The sequence below is a fragment of the Alexandromys fortis genome, unplaced genomic scaffold (genome assembly GCF_014885135.2).
Source record: "Alexandromys fortis isolate MF-2015 unplaced genomic scaffold, M_Fortis_MF-2015_v1.1 scaffold_52, whole genome shotgun sequence".
Taxonomy (NCBI): Eukaryota; Metazoa; Chordata; class Mammalia; order Rodentia; family Cricetidae; genus Alexandromys; species Alexandromys fortis.
In genome coordinates, this window is record NW_026067929.1 from 3,683,689 (window position 1) to 3,706,065 (window position 22,377).

The 22,377-nt window shown below is 40.4% G+C and overlaps 1 protein-coding gene across 1 annotated transcript; it reads left to right on the forward strand.

Annotated features, from left to right (window-relative positions):
* Positions 1–4,440: 4,440 nt before the first annotated feature.
* On the forward strand, positions 4,441–16,137 carry LOC126503268 (zinc finger protein 420-like). The gene is given in 5 exon segments (XM_050144829.1): positions 4,441–4,553; positions 6,503–6,629; positions 11,093–11,188; positions 13,527–15,385; positions 15,387–16,137. Coding segments are annotated over 5 exon segments (2,151 nt in total). The 5' UTR covers positions 4,441–4,547; the 3' UTR covers positions 15,450–16,137.
* The last annotated feature ends 6,240 nt before the right edge of the window (positions 16,138–22,377 follow it).

Consider the following 22,377-nt stretch of genomic DNA (forward strand, 5'->3'; position numbering starts at 1 on the left):
TCTCACTGGGTGTGGCTTGAGCATATATGTGACTTGAAAGCACACCTCCACAGTGACATCCTTCTTCCAACAAGGCTACAAGTGCCATGCCCCTTGGGAGCCATTTTCTTTCAAACCGCCAAAGAAGCTAGTTGGAAATAGTTGACTTCTCATTATTGACCAGTCAACCACACATCCTGAGCCACACGCACACCCCTGATCTTCAGAGAGCTCATTTCTCTAAATAATTTGCTTTTTAGTCTTTTTTTTTTTTTTGAGACAGGGTTTCTCTGTGGCTTTGGAGCTTGTCCTGGAACTAGCTCTTGTATACCAGGCTGGCCTTGAACTCACAGAGATCTGCCCACCTCTGCCTCCCAAGTGCTGGGATTAAAGTCATGTGCCACCACCACCTGGCTGCTTTTCAGTCTTTTTATGCTGATTCTAATATTGTTAGTCTTGCATCACATAATACATTGTTTATAAAAGAAGGAAGGTTTAGTTTACCAATTACGTGCTTTTAGTAATGTCTAATATTATTAATCATTTTCAGAAATTGCCTTTAAAGTATGATACTAAGTGAATATACTAAGATACACATTCATTTATTATTACATCTTATATTTTAAAACATATTCCTCTTCATTTTGATAAGATACAGCTTAGTAGTTGTTTATTGAGATACTATGTTGAAGTGGACGCTGGGAAAGCTTCATATATGTTATTGTTAGAAACAAAATAATCTTCCCTAGCAAGCAGAAAAACTCAGAATGGGATTCTTGGTTTTTTGAAAAAGAAAACTGATGGTATGAAAACAACTGTGCTGTCTCTTCAGAGCGGGCACTGAGCTTCTGGAGAGCACGTTTCATTTCCTAGTGTCTTATTCTTTGGTGGTTCATTTTAACTCCCAGCTACATGCTCAACACAGCCATTGTCCTTTATAGCCAACACTACGACTCTTGCTTATTTTCTCTTCTCCCCACTCAACTTCATCTTCCGGAAATTTTCATTTCTGATGTGTACTCTCATTTTCTCTATTGTAAGGGTATTTTCAGGTACTCATGACATTCTTCATTTTAAGTGCTCGTTCCTAATTGATCCAAAGTAGTCATAGTTGTGTATGCTGTAGAATATGGTTTTGATATATTTGTCAATTGTGCAATAAATGGAATTTGCAGATATAGTGCCTCAATCATTTATGATTTTTATGGTAAGAATAGCTGGGGTCCTTCAGGCTACCGTGTTATGGATCGCAAGCTATGAGCTGTCAGTATCCTGTAGTGATACTGAGGGCTTCCCATATAAATTATATATTAGTATGTCTCATTTGGAGAAATAATTACTATATATGTCCAATTTTGAACCAAATTATCTGAGTAGTTTTGATATGTCGTTTGACAACACTATCATCTGAATTAACCATTGAGGGATTCATTTCGGACAAACATTCATCATCGAATTCTAGAACAATTTGACTGCCCATACTCCTACTACACACTGCATAGATTTCAGCTATTTCTATCAGGTAATCAGTAGGGAAAAGCTCATGAGTGAAGCCTCTCTAGAAGCCCAAATCACAGATTCTTTTCTCTCTTCCCTGGTCCTCATTTACCCTTTGCAGTCTAGAAGCCTCCAGCGACGGTGTTTTTCTTTGTGTGAAGCAGCACTGCCTTTGTAGCCTTCTTTACTGCAGAGTTTGGCTTAAAGCATATACTTCCGGTGTTTTCAGTTTCCATTGCTTTCTTTCTGAGTGAAGTATTACATATACCAAACTTGTTTCAAACTTGCCGTGTACCGAAGGATGACCTCAGACCTCTGATGGTCCTGTCTCAAGTACCCAAATGCTGTGATTTCCAATGTGTAAGACTGGACTGCTTTTATGCAAGCACCTTTAGTGTGAATTTCCAAATACAAAGACCATAAACACCTTTTCACATATTATCTGTTTGCGTTTCACATTTGAAGAATGGTCTTTTCAGAACGTTTGTCCACTTTTAAGGTTAGTGATTTGCTTTTTCTTATGAATTCTTTTGTAGTACTTCATAACACCCTCGATATTAAACTTCTGTCTGATACAGTTGGCCAACAATTGTTCCCACTCTTTCACCTCTTACTCTCTCCGGTGTTTCTACTGTTGTTTCCATTGCTCGGCAGAAGCTTCTTAGTTTCATGTGATCACATTTGTCGGTTCCAGTGATAATGTCTTATGTTGCTGGAATCTGGTTACCTATCTGGTAACTTAGAAATTTAAAATCTTTGACCTTTGATTTTTCGCAGCAGGGTAAGAGATGTGGATCTACTTGTATTCTCCTTTATATGGAATCCAGGTTTTCCACATCATTTATTTAAAAAGGTATTTGGGGGCTGGGAAGATGGCTCAGTGATTAATGGCACTGGCAGCTCTTCCAAAGGTCCTGAGTTCAACTTCCAACAATCCACAGGGTGGCTCACAAACATCTGTAGTGAGATCTGATGCCCTCTTCTAGTGTGCAGGCATACATGCAGGAAGAATAAATAAATTTTTAAAAGTAGTATTTTCTTCAGTATATATTTTTGTTACTTTTGTCAAAACTGGGGCTGTAACCATTTGGTTTTTTTCTTGATCACACAACACATACCCCCTCCCCCTGTGTGGGTGTGTTTAGTTTTTTATGAGCCAGGGTTTATGTAGTTTTGGCTGTCCTCTGTAGACCAGGCTGGCCTCACACTCCACCTGTCTCTGCCTCCCGAGTGCTGGGATTAAAGGTGTGCGCCTCCACTGTCCAGGCCTAGATGGTATATTTTATTCCAGTCTGTTTAGTGATATGGCTTTCAGTTTTTACTGTGGTTGTGTAATCTACATTGAGGTTGGACACAGTGTTACTTCCAACAATGCTTTTTATAGCAGATATTGCTTTATTTATTTAGAGTCTTTTGTGCTTCCTTGTGAATTTCTAAGTTGTGGCCTTTTCTATTTCTGTGGCCACTGCCATTGGAGTTTCTCCATCTCTTCTTACAACCACTTTCTGAATTTCTCAAGTAATTCCTCCATTGCTTTGTCTATCTAGTTTTCAATCTTTGCTGCTTTTCAGAGGTGTCTAAAGAGCTACAAGTCATGAAATATTTTTACAGTTCTTGACTTAGGGAGTTTTCCATGTTCAATTTTGTCATTTGATCTTTTAACCTTTTCAAGAATTTGGTCAGATATTCCTTCTTCCTCTGTTGAATATTAAAGACCTTATTCATAGTTTGGTTTCTGGTGTTTGATTCCTGATTCCTCTGCTAATAAGATCCCCACATCACTAATATATTCCTGATGGGTCTTGAGGTTATTATTCCACTGGGGATTCTGGGCAGGATATTCAACATCTGTGGCCCAAACCCTGGTAGAAATGGAATGGCCCCTCCTATATGACCTTGGCAGCCTGCCTATTCATCATCATCCTGCCCTAGGAAGAGAGTGGCCTGGATCAACATCTAGTTCATTTTGTATTCCCAGGAACAATTCTGAAGCCTTTGTATTCAGGGTATAATTGCTTCTCCATCCTGAGTTGGGGGTAGTGAGAGAAGTTCAAAGCAGATACCCTCGATTTTCAGAACACACTCTGAAGAGCAGTGTCAGGGCCAGGAAAAATACTGGAATTGAACATTCTAGATCAAGCCTAATGTGGCGGGAAATCCTACCAGACAGATGTCACTTGTCCACTCAGGGCGCATTATCCTCCGCCCTAAAGATGAATTCTCTCAGGGAAAGGCATAGCCTGAGAAACCTTTTAAACAACATGGAATAGCGTTGAAAGGGCACAGACTGATCTCAACACTTCTATTCAGATGGCAGAAGCCCTGAACCGGGGCTCAGCCTTGTATCTATCTACTACATTTGAATTGCTAAACACCAATAGCACTTGGGTAGGGCAGTGTGATAGAACCGACTTCCCAAGTTACAACCTTAAATCAGGCCTAGAGCTTCTATTAACCTGATAAACTGTAGGGGATTCTCCTCTGAACTCTACTCAAAAAGAAATTCCCTTTGTTCTTGCTGGATGGCCTCCATATTCCAGCTTCCCCACTGCGAATGGCCATCATTATTGAAAGACTTGATCTCCCGAAATGTGCCTCTGAGCATCTGTATACAGAACCTGGGAAGAATGGTCAACGTTTAAAACATTCTGTAGCAGGCGAGTTTTACATCACAACATACGGACCAAAGTAAGCAGTAGCCCTAATAGTCATTGCCGTCAAAGGTTCGACTCACATTCAAACAGCTCATTTTGAGAGCCCGAGATTTTAAAAGCGGCAGCCTGACTCCCTGTGGCTGTCCACGTGCAGACGATGCTTGTTTCTACCTATCCTCTTGTCAAACAGACTACACTAAGCCAGAAACTTTACAAATCACCTTTCCGTGCTTCCGGAAACTCGCTCGCACTGAATTGTGGGAAATGTAGTCTCGCCAGCGGCGACGTCACAAACAGGGACCCTGGAAAGGGCGCTTCCGCGTTTCTTCTGCGCCTGTGCGTCTCCGCTCTTGGCCGGCTTCTCCAAAGTTGGTCCAGTGTCTCGGGCCCTGTTGGCGCTCTGCTAGCATCTCTGACATGGAGGTTGGTCCAGGATGTAGCGCAACCGGAGGGACGGTGCGGGGTGGGCGGGTCCGGGTTGGAGGGAGCACTCCCGGCGTTGGTGGGAGGAGGGAAGAGCTGAGTGGGAGGTGCTGTGCCCACCTAGGCTGGGCCATTGCCTCTGGGGGGTGCAGGTTAGCGCTGGGTAGAGAGTGTCGTGGGGATGGTGCAGGGAGCGTCCGTTAGGATGCGGTTGCCGTAGTCTGCCCTGCACTTCTGGGACAGGGAGCTGGCTCGGTTGCCCAGGAGTGAGAAAGGTGACAGGTGTAGCATCGCCCCGGCAGGGTGCATCTGATGACAGTTTGGCCCTGAGGAGCTTGCCATTTCTAAGAAACACCTTCTTGATGGCTGCTGTTCTTGTGAAGTTCTTGGCCTATGTGGAGTGAGTGGAATCTCTGGGTCCTCCTGTGCTCATAGCCTGCTCAGAGTTTTCTCTGGGGGCTGTTGGTGTGATAGTTGGTTCGTTTTGTCAGCCTGACACAATCTAGCTTCACGGGAAAGAGATTCTCAATGATAAGTTGTCTAGATCAGGTTACCCTTGGGGATTGCCTTGATTAATTAATTGGTGTGGGGTGACCCCGCCCCACGGTGAACCTCCCCATTCCCTGACTTTGGGTCCCGGACTGTATAACTGAAGAAGGAAGCGTGTGTACGTTCTTTCTGTCTCTACTACTGATGTGACTAGCTGCTTCAAGTTATTAGTGCCTTCACATCTTGGCAGTGATGGGTTCTAGGCCAGAACTCTGCGCTTTTTACCTCTAGGATTTTTTTTGGGGGGGGCTATTTTATCGCATCAACTGGAAATGAGATTAAAACAGGATGTTCGTTCCTATCCATTATTCTAATTAAAAACCCTTTTAGGATTCCATACGTGATTACTGTAATTACATTATTTCTATTTCTTCTTCTCCCTTCAACTTCTACTGTTTCCTCCACTTTCTCTTAAATCTATGGCTTCTTCATAATTATTGTTTTAAACACACGTACAGATACATACACACACACACACACACACACGCACACACCATGGCCATTCAAAATTTATTTGAAAAATATTAGCTTTAGCAATTATATAAATAACTACTACCCTTTGAATCACTTTTCTGGTGGCTGTGACAGACTACCTCACAAAAGCATTTTCAGTAAGAACGGAATCACTTTTGCTTATATTTCCTTAAAGTTTGGGGTCCAGTCCATCCTGGCGGGAAAGTCATGATGGTACGGAAAGTGAGACAGCCGCTCACCCAAGCAGTGGTGGGTAACACAACCAAAAACTGCTGCCAGCCACCTGATGACTCCCTTAATCTGTTGGAGACCTCCACTCAAAGTTGATTCTTTGATTTTGCTGTGGAAAAGAATTTCTGGAAGCGGAGTGCGAATCTATTAAAAACAGAGTTGGGCTGTCAGGGAAGGAATAAGCATGGGGTGGACTTCTCAAAGGAGTATCTTTACAATAGCCTTACGCAGCATTTTGGGGGCTCTCAAGCTCATTTTGGGGGAACTCAAGGGTTACCAAGGAACTTCCGTTGAGAAAATGCCCCCATAAGGCCCAGCTGTGGTCTGGGAGCTGGGAACCTGTTACTGCTTTGTTACCTTAGATGGGCAATTATTGAACCACTCAGGGTTTTTGATAGAGAAATGTTTGGGATTCTCTCTTCTCGATTGGATTTGTGATTGGAAAGAGCTGTGCTCCGTAAGGTCTTCAGACTCTCCTTTCTCCACATAGGCATGATGGACCATTTAGTTTCTCAGTGACCTCACTTTGAAGAGGTTGGGAAAAAAACAATAAAACAAGAAGCCCATTTGGAGTTCTAACTCTTTAATTAAAAAATATACGTTTCCAGTCACCTTTTATTTCTGTATTGATATTAAGCTCCCAATTATACTACTTAACTAAATTAACATATACTGTTAATTTGTTTTCATTTCAGGGACTGCTCTCCTTCAAGGATGTGGCCATTGATTTCTCTGCAGAGGAGTGTGAATGCCTGGACCCTGCTCAGTGGACTCTCTACAGGGATGTGATGCTGGAGAATTACAGCCACCTTGTGTTCCTGGGTGAGGATCACGTCCAGAGTGAATTCCTAATTCTCTGTAAACATGTGACTTCCTCCATTTGTAGAATAGCTCACAGGAACTTGTGCTTTCCAACAATGAGTTTCATATTTTGCATGATAACAGTTATTTCACAATTTTACGCCTGCATGTAATGTACATTGACCATACCCACCCTTATCCTCTGACCCCTGTTGATGCATGCTGTCTGATGAAGGTCTTGTGCCAGTTATCATCACTTCCTTGAATTTATGTGTACAACAGCCATGGATTGTCTAGAATTCAGTTCTCAATAGTTCTCTTTCCAATTCCCTTAACTCTTTATTTTTCCAACGTCCCTCCCATGAAATTTCCTGAGCCTTAGAAGGATTGCTGCAGATGCCCACGTAGTGTTGAAAACCCAGCGGTCAGCTGTTCATAGCAGTGCTTTGGCCAGTTGTGAGTCTCTGCATCAGCTACTACCAACTGCAAGCTACGACTGCTCTGATTAACATCGAGGGCAGCACTAATGTATGCCTATAAACACAAATATTTAGAAGTCAGTTGGACATCGTGTGCATATGGTAAATCAGTTTTACAGTACCAGGCACAAGTGACTGCTTACACATAATCGTCATGCCCCCTTTCTGCCACTGGACACATCTTGCTCAGGAGGTGGATACTATGTAGGCAGATGTTTTGGTAGGGACAGTCAGCTCCTCACTAAGGACATGGAGATTTCTTATTAAATATGAAAGCTTGACCGATAGCTCATGCTTGTTTCTAACTAGCTCTTATAACTTAATTAACCCACTTCTGTTCATTTACTTTCTGCCTCGAGGCTTTATTGCCTCATCTGTACTGCCCATCCTGCTTACTCTGTGTCTCCTGGCCTCTCCACCTTTCTTCTTCCCAGAACTCTCTGTCACCAGAAGTCCCACCTGAGCTCTTCCTACCTAGCTAATGATAATGGCCATTAGCTCTTTATTAAAGCAGTCACAGGGACACACCTTCGCACAGGGTAAAGATTCCACAGCAGTATTGCAGCTTCCAGGGCTCACAGACGCTGACTTTTCTGTCCACAAAGCCTTCACATCACCTTTCATCCTGCGAAAGCTGGCCAGCCAGAAGAAAGTTCCAGCCCTGTTAAAACGTGGAGTATTTTTGTTCTGCGACTGGGGTGTGTGCTGTCTTCAGTAATTGGATCTTTTGGTCTAGTCTTTTGGGCAACCAAGAGGAATGGAACAAGTTTGCAATGCTTTGGTGGTCTCTGGCACACCCTGAGCAAAAATTCATGAAAGGCATTCTACCCCTGTAATGGAACTTAAAGAAAATGCACTGTATCTTTTTTTTCTAATTGATTTTTATTGAGCTCTACATTTTTCTCTTCTTCCCTCCCTGCCTCTCCCCTCCCCGTAAACTCTCTCCCAAGGTTCCTATGCTCCCAATTACTCATGAAGCCTTGTCTTTTTTCTACTTCCCTTGTAAATTAGATCCCTGTATGTCTCTCTTAAGGTCCTCATTGTTGTCAAGGTTCTCTTGACAGAAGGATAGATAAGGAAAATGTGGTACATTTACACAATGGAGTACTACACAGCAGAAAAATTAACGACATCTTGAATTTTGCAGGCAAATGGATGGAACTAGAAAACATCATTTTGAGTGAGTTAACCCAGACCCATGTACTCACTTATAAGTGGTTTTTAAACATAAAGCAAAGAAAACCAGCCTACAAAGCACTATATCTTTTGAGAGCAGTAATATCCGCCCACACAGGGTACATTCCTTGAGTCTTTAAATTATAATTTACAATGGTTTGCAGAGTCATAGCCTTCTGTATGGCTTTCTCATGTGTACTTTAGCTAATCTTCTTCGCTAGGTACTGGCTTCCCCACTGTGCACATCCATCACCACTTAAACATCCCCACCCCAGTACTTCCTGTCTCTTTCATGTCATCATGTACCAGCACCTTCTGTGCAGGCATGCCCTCTTCAGTGGCCCTGCTCTGCCTTGTAGTCTGCTATACTCCAAAGGAAACACAGAGATCTGAAACCCAAAGCTAAGATCCGTACGTGAGAGGGTGTGTTTGACATTTGTCCTTCTGGCTCTCGTTTACCTCACTCACCATTTACCTGCAAACTGTATGATTTCCCTATATCCGAATGAAACTCTATTGTGTGTATACAGAATACATTTTTACTCTCTGCTCATCATTCTTTGGAGACATACGCTGATTGAGTTTCCCAGCTGCTGTGAAAGGAGCAGCAATGACCATGGATATGGAAGTCTCTGAAGTAGGAGATGGAACCTTTCGAGTATGTGTCTAAGAGTGATGTGGCTGGGTTGCGTGGTAGTTAGGAAGTTTTACCTTCACCTTTTTGAGAATCCTCCACCTTCATTTCCATAATGGCTGTTCCAGTTTACACTCCCACCACATTTAAGGGTGTTTTTTCTGTACATAGTTGCCAAATCTTCCCATCCTTTGTCTTCTTAATGATAGCCTTTTCAGTTCAGGTGAGTTGGAGTCTCAAAGTAGTTTTCATCTTCATTTTCCTGATGACTAAGGACGACAGACACTTGTAAAATATCAGCTTTGGGTTTATGTCTTCTGAGATCTGTGCTCAGCTTCAGGGCCCGTTATTCGATTGGATTGTTTGTTTTCTCGATGTTTCCCTTTTTAAGGCTGTTATTCACGGTATTTCCTGCCACATGCGTACCTGCTGGATATCTTCTCCCATTCCTTAAGCGGCCTTTTCACTCAAGGAACAGTTTCCTATGCTTTCAGAAGGTTTTTAATCAATGGAGGTCCAGTTCTTCAATTGTTGACCTTACTTCTTCAGTGACCAGGGTCCTCTTCAGAAAGACCGTATTTATTCCTGCGTTGAAGCGCACTATTTTTTCCTCAAGCACTTTCAGAGTTTCTGGTCTCTCATGGAAACCCTCAGTTCATTTTGGAGTTGATTTTATTTAGTTTAGTTCTTATACACATAGATAGCCAATATTTCCTGGAGAATTTTTGGCAAGCTTGTCTAGTATCTATTGGGCTGTCGTTTGATGAAGTTATATCTGGGTATGCTTGTCTATTTCGTCCCCATGTCTGTTTTTGTACCAATGCATACTCTTGCTATTACTGTGGTTCCATATTAGGACTTGAATACAGGTATGATTACATTTCATACAGTGTTTATTTTACTCAGTATTACATTGGCTAAATTTTAATTTTTTTTCTGTGAAGAATGGGATCATTTTTTTAATTGGAATTGCATGGAATGTGTAGATTGCTTTTACTAGAATGGTCATTTTCAGAATATTATGTCTCTTCAATCCATAAGCATGGGGAGTTTTTCCATTTTCCAGTATTTTCTTCAGTTTCTTTTTAATTTTTTCTTCAGATTCTATTCTTTAATGCGTTAAACTTTTCATGTAGAAGATTTTTATTTCATGGGTTAGGTTTATTCCAACATATCTTCTTTTTTTTTCCCTTTGGGTGGGAGTATAGGTTTAGTGAATGAGAATTTCTTTGTTGTTGCTGTATAGGAAAACACTAATTTTTGTTGATATTTGTGTTCTTTTTTTTCTGGTGGAGTCCTTTGGGTATTTTATATAAATTTTCTGAAAACAGGTATTTATTGGGATTATTGTATAATTTCTGTCTTTGAGTTTGTTTATGTGGTAAATTACATTTATTGATTTATGTGTGTTAAACTGTCCCTGCATATGAGGGATGAAGTCCAGATGATGATTATTGTGATGTCTTTTTTGCAAGTATTGAGACATTTTGCATCTATGTTCATCAGTGGCTATCATTTCCCCCCCTTCCTTCCTTCCATCCTTCCTTCCTTTCTTCCTTCTTTCTCCCCCCTCTTTCTTGTGCCTTTGTCTGCTTCTGATATCAAGATCATATGAACTAACAAAATTAATGCAATACAAGATAAATAATTTAAGTATATTTACAACAGCTAATGAAATTGACAGTAATTAAAAACCTCCCAACTTCAAAAAGCCTAGGTCCAAATGAATTTATTTCAGATTTCTACCAAGCTTTTCAAGAAGAAATAATAGTATTGTTTCTCAAATTATTGCATTAACTAGCGAGAGAAAGCCTCCAAATTTCTTTCACAAAGTCAGATTGCTGCTCTTCAGGAAGACTTAGGTGTACATAGGTGTAGTTGATGAAGTTAATTACTGTTCTTGTGTTTTCAACCTTGTTGTTTTGGTAGGGTGACTCCTTCCTTCTACTTGGGATTTTAGAAATTAAGACACATGCAGTGAGAAGCATGCCTCTTAAAAGAAAACATTTTACCCAGCAGCTTTATTGTTTTTTCTTGAGGTAAAGCTTCAAGTATTGAATATGTCCATCAGGAAACATCTAAAGAAATTATTTTCTACTGTGTTTTATTCTGTTTTCCTTTTTTAATAAATACAATATAAATGTCAGTCCTAGAGAAAAACATACAACTATCACATTTGCCTTTCCTTCTAACAGGTCTGGCTTTCTCTAAGCCGTACTTGGTCACATTTCTCGAGCAAAGACAAGAGCCCTGGAATGTGAAGGGATCAGCGCCCATTGCTGTGCACCCAGGTATGTGGGAATGAGAGGATCAGGGCACATAAGCGAGAGACCCAGAGATGCTGCAGAGGGGCAGGAATTGAGAGGTGGATGGATGGATTAGAGGCTTTGTTTCAGGGATGCTCTGCTTTACATCTCTCAAAGGAAGACATTTTCCAACAGATGTTTTTATGCTTTTATTTCTTCGTATCTGTCCTTCCACTCAAGTGATGTCTGCGTGCATTTCCAGTGACAAAAAAAAAAAAAAGTCTGACCTATTGTAGGTGAGGGTCTGGATCATTACAGCCGTGTCATTGCTTTCTATGCCTCAGAAGCTTATACACAGTTCTAGCAACTTCTGTGTCAAGCCTTTATAGAAAAGTATCACCACAAATAAATTTCTCTAATTACATTTATATGCTTAGTAATTAAAGTTGTCCCATCAGATTTCTTTGTAAATTATTATAGTTTATAAATTGTTATAGTGTATTTCTGTGAATTTATCTGCCATATGTTGATTGTCAATGATTTATGATTTACAATGCATTGTTTTTGTGGGTATGCGATAGCAAAAAGTTATACACAGGTAGATACTGGAGAATATTTGTACACTCTATGAAGATGCATTGCTGTGATTGTTGTAATAGAGAGTTGGATTTAAGTTATAAGAACTAGTTAGAAACAAGCCCAAGCTACAGGCTGCACTTTCACAATAGATTAAAAGTCTCTGTGTCATTATTTGGGAGGTGGCAGGACAGAGAAAGACTCAGTACACAAAAGGTGGGATATTTTGGTGACATTCTGATGCTCCTAAGACTGCCAATAAAGTTGACTTTGAATCAGGTCAGCGTCTGGCTGACCAAAATTAGCCAAAGAGGTTTTGGAGGACTGAGGACAAATAGAGACACAGGAATTAGTAGGGTGGGGCTGAGAGAGCATCTTGGTTCTTTTTTGATTGAGGAACAAGGGGGTGGTCACTAGCCTCTTTTCTCCTGCCTCTCTGATCATCCAGGTTCTTACCTGATATCTGACTCCCAAGCTTCTATTGTTAAAGAGCAGTTAAATAAAAGTTTCAGCTAGATGAGTAATTTTAGTAGCTTACCAATAATCTTTCAGAATTTTCCTGAATTTGCAATTGCATTTTCTGTGTTTTACTTTTGTATCAGTTCCCTTATATTTGTTGATAATGTTCTTAAATATGACTTACATTATGATTGGATGACAGCTTTTAGTAGTGGGTTTTTAGGACAATGTAAGCTAATAAATTGTAAGACATGACTAGTTCTAAATGAAATTGATGTTCTGTTTTCAAATATTAAATACTAGTTCTGTATTTCATGCTTTGTGTCTTTGTCCTTCATTGGTTACTTAATAGTTGTTTTATCCTGCTAAATGAGTATTTCTAGAAGTTATAATTTCATAAACAATTGATAAATGTTGCCTTTACTGAAACTCTGTATTTAAAGGTAAACTTGAACATCATTTTTTTTTTTCAAGATTGGGTTTCTCTGTGGCTTTGGAGCCTGTCCTGGAACTTCCTCTGTAGACCAGGCTGGCCTCAAACTCACAGAGATCTGTCTGTCTCTGCCTTCTGAGTGCTGAGATTAAATGCCTGTGCTACCATCACCCAGCAAACTTGAACATTTTAAAATTATCCGATAGTTTTTGTTTATTTTAACAGAAATTAAAAAATATATAACATGAAATTGCTGTCTTAAATTTTTGGGGCATTGTTCAAAACATTCAAATTGTTATGCATAGTTTAATTTTCAAACAATAAACATAGGAAAATAATTTTGTATTTTTTCTCTAGTCACCATTCCAGTAAGTGTTCTATGAAGTTCTCCATTTTAGAATTTCATGTATTCCTAATCAGTTAATATCTGTCTTATGTAATGGCCATATTTCATTATTTCCTTATCATAAATATTCCATTATTGTTTATCTTAAATGTGGTGTGTGTTTGTGTGTGTGTGTGTGTGTGTGTGTGTGTGTGTGTGTGTGTACTGAAGGCTTCTGGTTCCTCTGAATGGCAGGAAACAACTTGCAGGATTCTGTTCACTGTTTCCAACACGTAGGTCCCTGGGAACGCCTTTATGCACAGAGCCAGTTCACTGGCTTGAGAGTACTTCTAAAATTTTGAATAATGTTCCATTTCTTTTCAGTGGAAGTTGGCATTGTTTCACTTATTATATTTTTTGACTTCTGCGGCAGTGAATACGGTTATGGGATCATGTTTATTTTCCCATTAATAAGAGTACATTGCATTTGGAACTGTATCTATGGATGTAAGGATTCATATGAAAGATAAGCTTTATAATTATAGCTATGAGGTTAATCTTTTACTGATACTTCCACCTTCACTCAACAGGAATAAAACCTTGTAAATTTAAGGACTATGGCAAGATCATTCCTTGGAATTCACTTCTTATTCAACACCGTAAAGCTCACCCTGGAGAAAAGCTCTACAAATGTGGTGAATGTGGCAAGGCCTTTAATGTTCGTTCAACACTTTATAAGCACCACAGAATTCATACTGGAGAGAAACCCTACAAATGTAAAGAATGCGGCAAAGCTTTTACGTGTTCTTCCAGCCTTAACCAACACCATAGAATTCATACTGGGGAGAAGCCCTACAAATGTGAATGTGGGAAAGCTTTTAATAATTCTTCAGCTCTCACACAGCACCAAAGAATTCATACTGGAGAAAGACCATACAAGTGTGAAGAATGTGGAAAAGCCTTTAATAATTGCTCGGCCCGTACGCGACACCAAAGAATTCACACTGGAGAAAGACCCTACAAATGTGCAACTTGTGGCAAGACCTTCAATTTTCCCACATCCCTGTCTCAACACCAGAGAATTCACACTGGAGAGAAACCCTACAAATGTGAAGAATGTGGCAAAGCCTTTAACTGTTCTTCACATCTTAAACAACACCGAATTATTCACACCGGAAAGAAACCGTACAAATGTAAAGAATGTGACAAAGCCTTTAACTGTTCTTCCAGCCTTAACCAACACCGGAGAATTCATACTGGGGAGAAACGCTACATATGTGAGGAATGTGGCAAAGCCTTTAACAATTGCTCAGCTCTTACTCAACACCAAAGAATTCATAGTGGAGAGAAACCCTACAAGTGTGAAGAATGTGGCAAATCCTTTTATAATTGCTCAGCCCTTTCTCGACACCAAAAGATCCATACTGGAGAAAAACCCTACAAGTGTGCTGACTGTGGCAAGGCTTTTATTTTTCGCTCATCCCTTTCTCAGCACCAGAGAATTCATACTGGAGAGAAACCCTACAAATGCAAAGAATGTGGCAAAGCCTTTAACTGTTCTTCACACCTTAACCAACATGGAAGAATTCACAGTGGAGAGAAACCTTATAAATGTGAAGAGTGTGGCCAGACGTTCATCTGTTCTTCATACCTACATAAGCATCAGAAGATTCATGCTATCGAGAAACTCTATGAATGCAAAGAATGTGGCAAAACCTTTAGCTGCTCTTCGTATCTTAAGTATCATCAGAGATTCCATACCGGGGGAAAATCGTACCCATGCAAAGAATGTGACAAAACCTTTAGGTCATCTTCATACCTTAGGAATCATCAGAGATTTCATACTGGAGAGAAACCATACACATGCAAAGACTGTGACAAAGCCTTTGTTAATTCATCAAGCCTTCTTGTCCACCAAAGGATTCACACTGGAGAGAAACCGTACAAATGCAAAGAATGTGGCAAGGCCTTTCGGTGTTCTTCTTATTTTAAGTATCATCAGAGACTTCATACTGGAGAGAAACCCTACACATGCAAAGAATGTGGAAAAGCCTTTGCTAAATCTTCATGTCTCATTCTACACCAAAGAATTCATACTGGTGAAAAACCATATAAATGTGCAGAGTGTGGCCAGGCCTTTATCTGTTCTTCATACCTGAGGAAGCACCAGAGAATTCATACTGGTGAGAAACCATATACCTGTGAAGAATGTGGCAAAGCTTTTAGCATTTACTCAACCTTCACTCAACACCAGAGAGTTCATACTGGAGAAAAACCTTATAAATGCAAGGAATGTGAGAAAGCATTTAATAATCATTCTGCCCTAATTAAACATCAAAGAATTCACACTGGAGAGAAACCCTACACATGCAAAGACTGTAGTAAAGCCTTTAATAATAGCTCAAGCCTTATTCGACATCAACGAGTTCATTCTGGAATTGAAACTCTAGAAGTTCAAGGAATGTGGCAAGGCCTTTAGTAATAATTTAACTCTTAGCTTGAAAGACTCATAGTAGTGAGAAAGTAAAATGGAAAAAGGTGATTAATATGTATATTATACATATACAGTGTAAAAATTCATGCATGGAAGAAACTCTACAAGTTCAAATAGTGTTGCAAATCTGCTATCTCTTCTTCATATCTTAATTGCTAGCAGAGGATTTGTATGGGAGCCCCCAAAATATAACGTGTCAAGGCTCTTAATGAAGGCTCACTCCTCATCAGGGAATTCGTGTTTCATAGAAATCTCAGCATTTATTGACTTTGGAAGGAACTCTGTCCAGTGTGCGAGCAAAGTAGTTAAGCAGGAAGAAATTATGTAAACAGAGTAGAACAAAACTCAGATCTTAATGGATATGAGAATTACTATAGGTGGTTAATTTTTATGAATATATAGAACAATGTAAAAATAAAGTAAATATTGCTTATAAATTATGGGACATTATCTATGGGACATTATGATAGAAATTATCACAGACATCAGAATCATGCACATAACTAATCTCAGTAAGGATATGAATTTGTGAATGAGACCATATTTACTATGTAGCCTCATGTTTGAAAACAAAACTTAACACAACTCTCAAACTGTGTTAAAAGAACAAGACTAGTTTCTGATTGATTTTAGTCTACTTTTTTCCACAGAGACTATATAGTGGGTATAAATAGGGGTTATGTAAAGCTTACTTCTTTAAATAAACAAACTTGAACATCTTGTAAAGTAGTGTCTCTTTTTATTGTCCAACATATCCTATCATAGACAGTAAAATATTCTACTTTATTGAGGGAGGTAGGCATCACCTAATATATAACTTTGTCAACATTCACAAAGTGTGATTCGGCCAGCTAAGTGCTTTTATGAATATTTTAATATTATTTAATGGCTTTCAGAATTTACTTTGAATTTCCAGAGTTTCCACATGTGGGTACATTGCCTTTTCATCATTATTTTATTTTTAACACTATTTAAGTCATTCTTTTACTTGCTCCCATCAGTTTGATATACCTTATCTTAATATTCAGTATAAGATTTACCTAATCTTAATATTCAATAAGTTTACTGAAGCAGTTCATCTGGTGAGAACTAGGAAGGCTCCGTGTATCATGGGGTTTGTGCATAGGTGGAAGAAGCACAGGGCAGGCACACAGAGGAAGGTGCACAGGGTTAGGGAGCTCCACAGGCCCTGGGCACAGAGGGAGGGGCGGAAAGATCACGCCAGGGAAGGTGGGAGCAGCCCAGATAGCTGAGGCGACTGTGACAGAGCCACAGGTGTGCGGAAAAGACAACAGTTTGTTTTCTCTCGTTTACCTTAGGAGAGGAATGTTGCAAGAGAACCCATGTGACATCTCTCCCACAGCTCAGGGTCTCGAGACAGAAATGAAAGCCAGGACAAAAGGAATTTCTGAGTTATTTTCTGGGGATATGTAAAAATGATGTCTAAGTATAAGGTACAGTTATACTTTACTGTGCCACTAGCCAGTCAGTATTCTTGGCCTCAGAGTAGGATTAAAAAGGTGAAGTTTTGTTACAAAGGAAAATAGGATTGGTGATCTGGCTTTTTCTTTATAGAGTCTGAGTACCGAACTTGTACCAGTTTTTTAGAATACAGCCCAGGATTGACTTCTGAGGGATCTGTAGGATCCATTGCAGTTCCTACTAGAAATGCAATGATTTCCATAAAAAATGTCCATTTAGGATGTCTACCATATGCTGGTATCGGGAGTGAAATCCAGACTCATAGCTTGACTTGACTGCGGTGTGCTCAGAAGGGGAGACCCCATGCAGAGAGATCTCCTGACTTCTGAATAGGAAACTCAGATCCAAACACATGGTTGCTCAGAAGAGAATACTCTTAAATAGGTATTTACAGACTTCGTTTAATTCTTAGACAGTTCCATTCATGTGGGTTACTCTTTACCTTTTTCTTCCTTGTTTCCCTCTCATGCTTATCACTCACCTTCCTCCATACTGGGCTCTCTGCCAGAAGCAAGACCGTCCTGGCTTTTGGTTTTGGTTTGTCAGCATAACACTCCCAGATAGCTGGGAAGAGGGAAGGGGAATCTTAATTGAGACGGATGCCTCAATAAGCCTGGCCTAGAGGCTGCTCTGTGGGCCATTTTCTTGATTAAAGATTGATGTGGGAGGACTCAGCCCATTGGGGCTGGTGCCAGCCATGGAAAGGTGGTCCTGGGGTGTTATAAGAAGGCACACTGAGCAAACCCTGGAAACAGGCCAATAGGCAGCATTTCCGCATGGCTTCTGCCTAAGTTCCTGGCTCCATGTTCCCGCTGTATTTAAGTCCCTTCCTTGATGAACGGTGATATGGAAGAGTAAGCAAAATAAAACCCTTCCTCCCCAAGTTGGTCTTGGTCATGGTGTTTTATCACAGCAAAAGAAACCCCAACTAAGACAGAAATGGGTACCAGGAGTCGGGTATTTATGTGACTAGCTTGACCATGTGTTTGGGAAGATTGTGGAAGGACTTTAGCACATTGAACCAGAATAATCATCCATTGTTCAGAGCTTAATGAACTATTTTTAGAACTTAGAAAATAATGTTGACATCAGTGTAGATGATGGAGGTCTGGCTTGTGAGATTTGAGAAGGAAGTTTTGAGAATTTCTTAAAAACTCTCCTGGGGCCATTTGCTAATTTGAATTAAGATTCTATAGTTGTTGTTAGTTGAGGTTTGAATAATTTCTTGTAATTAATGAGTAACAAGATCAAACAAAGTGAAGCCTTTGTTTTGCTAGGATAATCAATACTAGCGAGCTGGGCCTGAACAATCAGCTGTGATTCAGAGATCACCACCATCTCTGAAGCAAAATCTGGTTCATGTTTCCTCAGAGTCAGCACCCAGAAACTGTACCAGAGGTAGCCAAAGTTGTAGCTCATGCTAGCAACTGAACTTGCTAATGTTTATGTTTCACAGGTGATTCTAGTTTTGAAGGCATGAGGGGATCATGGAGAGCAGCTGAGGCTTGGCACTGTGAGAGGCTAGGAAAGGGCGTTGGTGAAGCTGAACTAGAAACCCCAGTATTCACAGGGTCATAAAAATGGAGGCTTGGCACCATTTGACAATGTCTCGGTTCCTGAAGAGAGCCAAAAGAAGCTATTAGTAAAGATTCAACCAGTTGCAGTACAGATTCAAACATTTTTAGATGCCAGTACCAGGGGAAGCCCAGAAGCAACTGTGGAAGAGTAGACACCCTGAGCCCACAGACAAGTCGTATTTGCTACGGGAGGTAGAGCCAGTGAAAAAAAATAATTTAGGGCCAGTGGGAAACAGGAACTTCTAACCGTCCCAAGAACAGATGGGACCTTCAGATATATCCTGTGATTTTTCCAGAAGAGAAAAATACCGCTCCCACCCCCCGCACTAGAAAATGAGCTCATGGAAAGTCCCCAAACCCTGTCCCTTTGTGTTCTCGGCTAGACCAATCGCTGTTAGCAAATATGCTTATGATAATTCTGTGGCTTTGCTCTATGGAGTTGACTTTCATTGTTTTTTTTTTTCTTACTTTTTGGTAACTCTTCTTCACGTATATTTTTGTCAATATAGTTAACTTTGGTTGGAATGTTTCAACTTAACCAAATTTGTTTTCAAAAAATCAAGAAGCCAACCGTGGAGTCATACCATAAAGAAAAAGATCTACTTTCATTACTACAAAGTGATCAGATTTATGTTCTCCAGGATGTTCTCACTTAGATTACTTCCTCTGCCTTTCTGGGATCTCAGAACTTGTGTTGGATTTAAATCATAGGGGCGTGGTGTTTCAAAGAGGAGTGTGAGGCTATGAGAAAGGGGAGACACTGAGAGCATCTAAATGCCAAAGCTTTGCTGCCTCTAGAGGACAGGTACCTGCTGCATTTCAGAAATCCATTTACTTAAGCAGGAATGGATGCTCCCCCCTCTACCCTCCTCCCCGCCCAATGCTCCCATCCCTCCACCCTCACCACCACCACCCCACACAATTATGGTCTTGTTTAGGTCTTCATATTGTAATCAGCAGTCTCCACTGTGCCATTGCTAATTAACACAACAATGCCTAATTACTGGTATTCAATATAAAACTTTAATATTAAGGGAAGCCTGAGTTCTCAAGTACAGTAAAATTTTATGTTAAATATTTATTGAATATTTATATTATGGTAATTGATGAAATCTCATCTAGAGGCACTTATAACTGTGACTGTTTTTTACTTTATTAAATACAATCTGTCTGCGATTCAGGGAAATTACGTCTTTAGCTGTTTTCCCCTATAGGATGTTATGAGCCACACTGTGGAAGGATATAATCGAGGCGCTTCCTTCTGCTACTCAGCATATACAATACCATATCAAAGTAAAATAGAACCTTATTTTAAATACTGCTCTTGTCACAAGGCACCTTTCTGCAGTTCCTTTTGCTTTGGACTGGGGTTTGTGACCAAACAAAAGACCATTCTTCCTAAAGCAATCTATTCCAAACATCACATATTTACATTTATATACCAAAACTATTGTAATACAAATAATATAGCAAGAAATGGAATGTATTTACTGTCTAGTACTTACATCTAGTTGACCCGTAAAGTGGAGTGGCTTTTTGGTTTCTAGTTATTGTCCTCCTTCTTTGACCTGTTATAGTCCCACATGACCTCCACATGTGCCCCATAGGATGTAATGCGGTACTGTCATACACTAACGCATGCATACACACACATGCTGCACTGATAGACACAAATGCATGCACACACACGCTGCACTAACATACACTAATGCATGCACAAACACATGCTGCACTGACATACACTAATGCACGTGTGCACACATGCTGCACTGACATAGTAATGCAGGCACACACATGCTGCACTGACATACACTAATGCATGTGCGCACACATACACACACCACAAAGACTTCAGAAAAGGAAAAAATACTGACCACAAGCACTCATCTGTCTGTGCTCTCTAATTCTGGACACAGATTGACCATGGTTTCAAGCTCTTGCTGCCATGCCTTCCCTGCCACAGTGGATTACGGGCTCACACTGTGAGGGCTTTTTGCCTTGCAGGTGGCTGGAAGCTGCCATTTGGGTGCAAGAATTGAACTCAAGACCTCTGAAAGAGCAGCTAGTGCCCCTAACCACTGAGCCATCTGTCTTTCAGGTTCCATGTAATGACTTTTATAACTATATAGCTGGAAAAATAAGAATGTTTCAGAGAACCCAGATAGTGATGCATTTTAAATATTTTTATCTCCATTATCTTATCCAACGTTTTAAATTTGTCATTTCCCTCCCTGATGTATACTAGTGAATTTTTATGGTTGGCTCCTGTTGGAGGAGATTAGTAGAAGCCTTCCCCAGAAGAGAGCTTATTTGTAGGGCGTTCCAGTAAACAGAAAAGCTATTCTGCCCAAGTAGACAATTTTAGAAGGAAGCCCTTTGCAAGAGCTCATTACACATCTCTGCACCCACAGTTCATTATAGTGTTTGGTGTTATTGTCATCTTCTACATGTAAATACGCCATGTGTCGTGACACTGATTTTACAAGGTACTCAGAAAAGGAGATCACACTTTATAGACTTCCTGGCTCTTGTGGGGAACTAAGTTTATTGAGTCATTCTGTTGATCATGAAGAATGCTTATAAAAACAACCATAATAATTTCAATTTTCATGGTAGACTTCAGTTTTCAAGTTCGGCAGGTAGAAAGGGAACTAATGTTACTATATATAAGACGTTCCAACAGAATAAATGTTACTATAAGAAGTTCCTGGGACAATCAGTTCATAAAGAAGAAAGTGGGGAGGTGGTTGGCTGTTTGAGAATTTCCAGTTTGTGTTCAGCCGGTCCCATTGCTTTATTGCCTGTGGGGGCAGTGCCCTGCTATGGTGGGAATGGATGTCATTGAAACCACTCATCTCATGGGCACCGCAGGCAGAGGGTTGAGTTCCCCTATCTGATTTTAGGATGTGCCCATTTTAGGTTTTCATGACCTCCCCATATTGCCACAGGAGTGCTTCACGTCAGTTCAGATGAACTGGTGACACAGACCATGTAACAACTGTGTCCTCTTCTTTATTTATTTGTTTGTTTGTTTGTTTAGTGTGACAGGATTTCTCTGTGTAACAGTTCTTATACTTGGCTTTGCAGACTAGACTGGCCTCAGACTCAGAGACAGATCTACCTGCCTCTGTTTCTTGAATGCTGGAATTAAAGGCAGGCACCACCACTGCCCGACTTCCCTTTTTTAAAGACAGAATAATATCCTATTGTGTATGCATATGCACACACACACACACTCTCACACACACCATTTTCCTTATCAATTAAATTATCAATGAACACTCAGGTTATTCCTGTCTGTGGTTCTAGTGAAAACAGAAACATCTACAGCCTTTTGACTCTATGACCTTATTTATTTCTTAAGGTGTAAAGCCAGGTTAGGTTTGTTGGATTCTATGGCAGTCCTTTGTTCTTTTTATCTTGAGACACTCCCGATGGTTTTCCACAGTGCCGTTCTAATTTGTGTTCCCACTGTTGAAATATGAGCGGCGGGGCTGCGTCCCCAACACCCCAGTCGCCTGGCTAGCTCATGCCCGAAATAACAACACACAAACTGTATTCATTTAAAAAGAACTGCTTGGCCCATGAACCCTAGCCCTTACAGGCTAATTCTCGCACCTGGACTAGCCCATTTCTAATGATGTGTGTAAGCACCCCAAGGTGCGCTTACCGGGAAGAGTCTAGCCTCCGTCCATCATGGTGTCTCTGCTCCAGAGTGCAGAGATGTCGAGTCTCTCCGGGAGCAGAACAGAGTCTGTCCTCACTTCCTCTTCTGCCAGCATCCTATCCTGTTTATTCCGCCCACCTATCTTATAACCTATCAGGGCCAGCAGTTTCTTTATTACTCAGCCAATGAAATCAACAGATTGATATGACACTCCCACATCA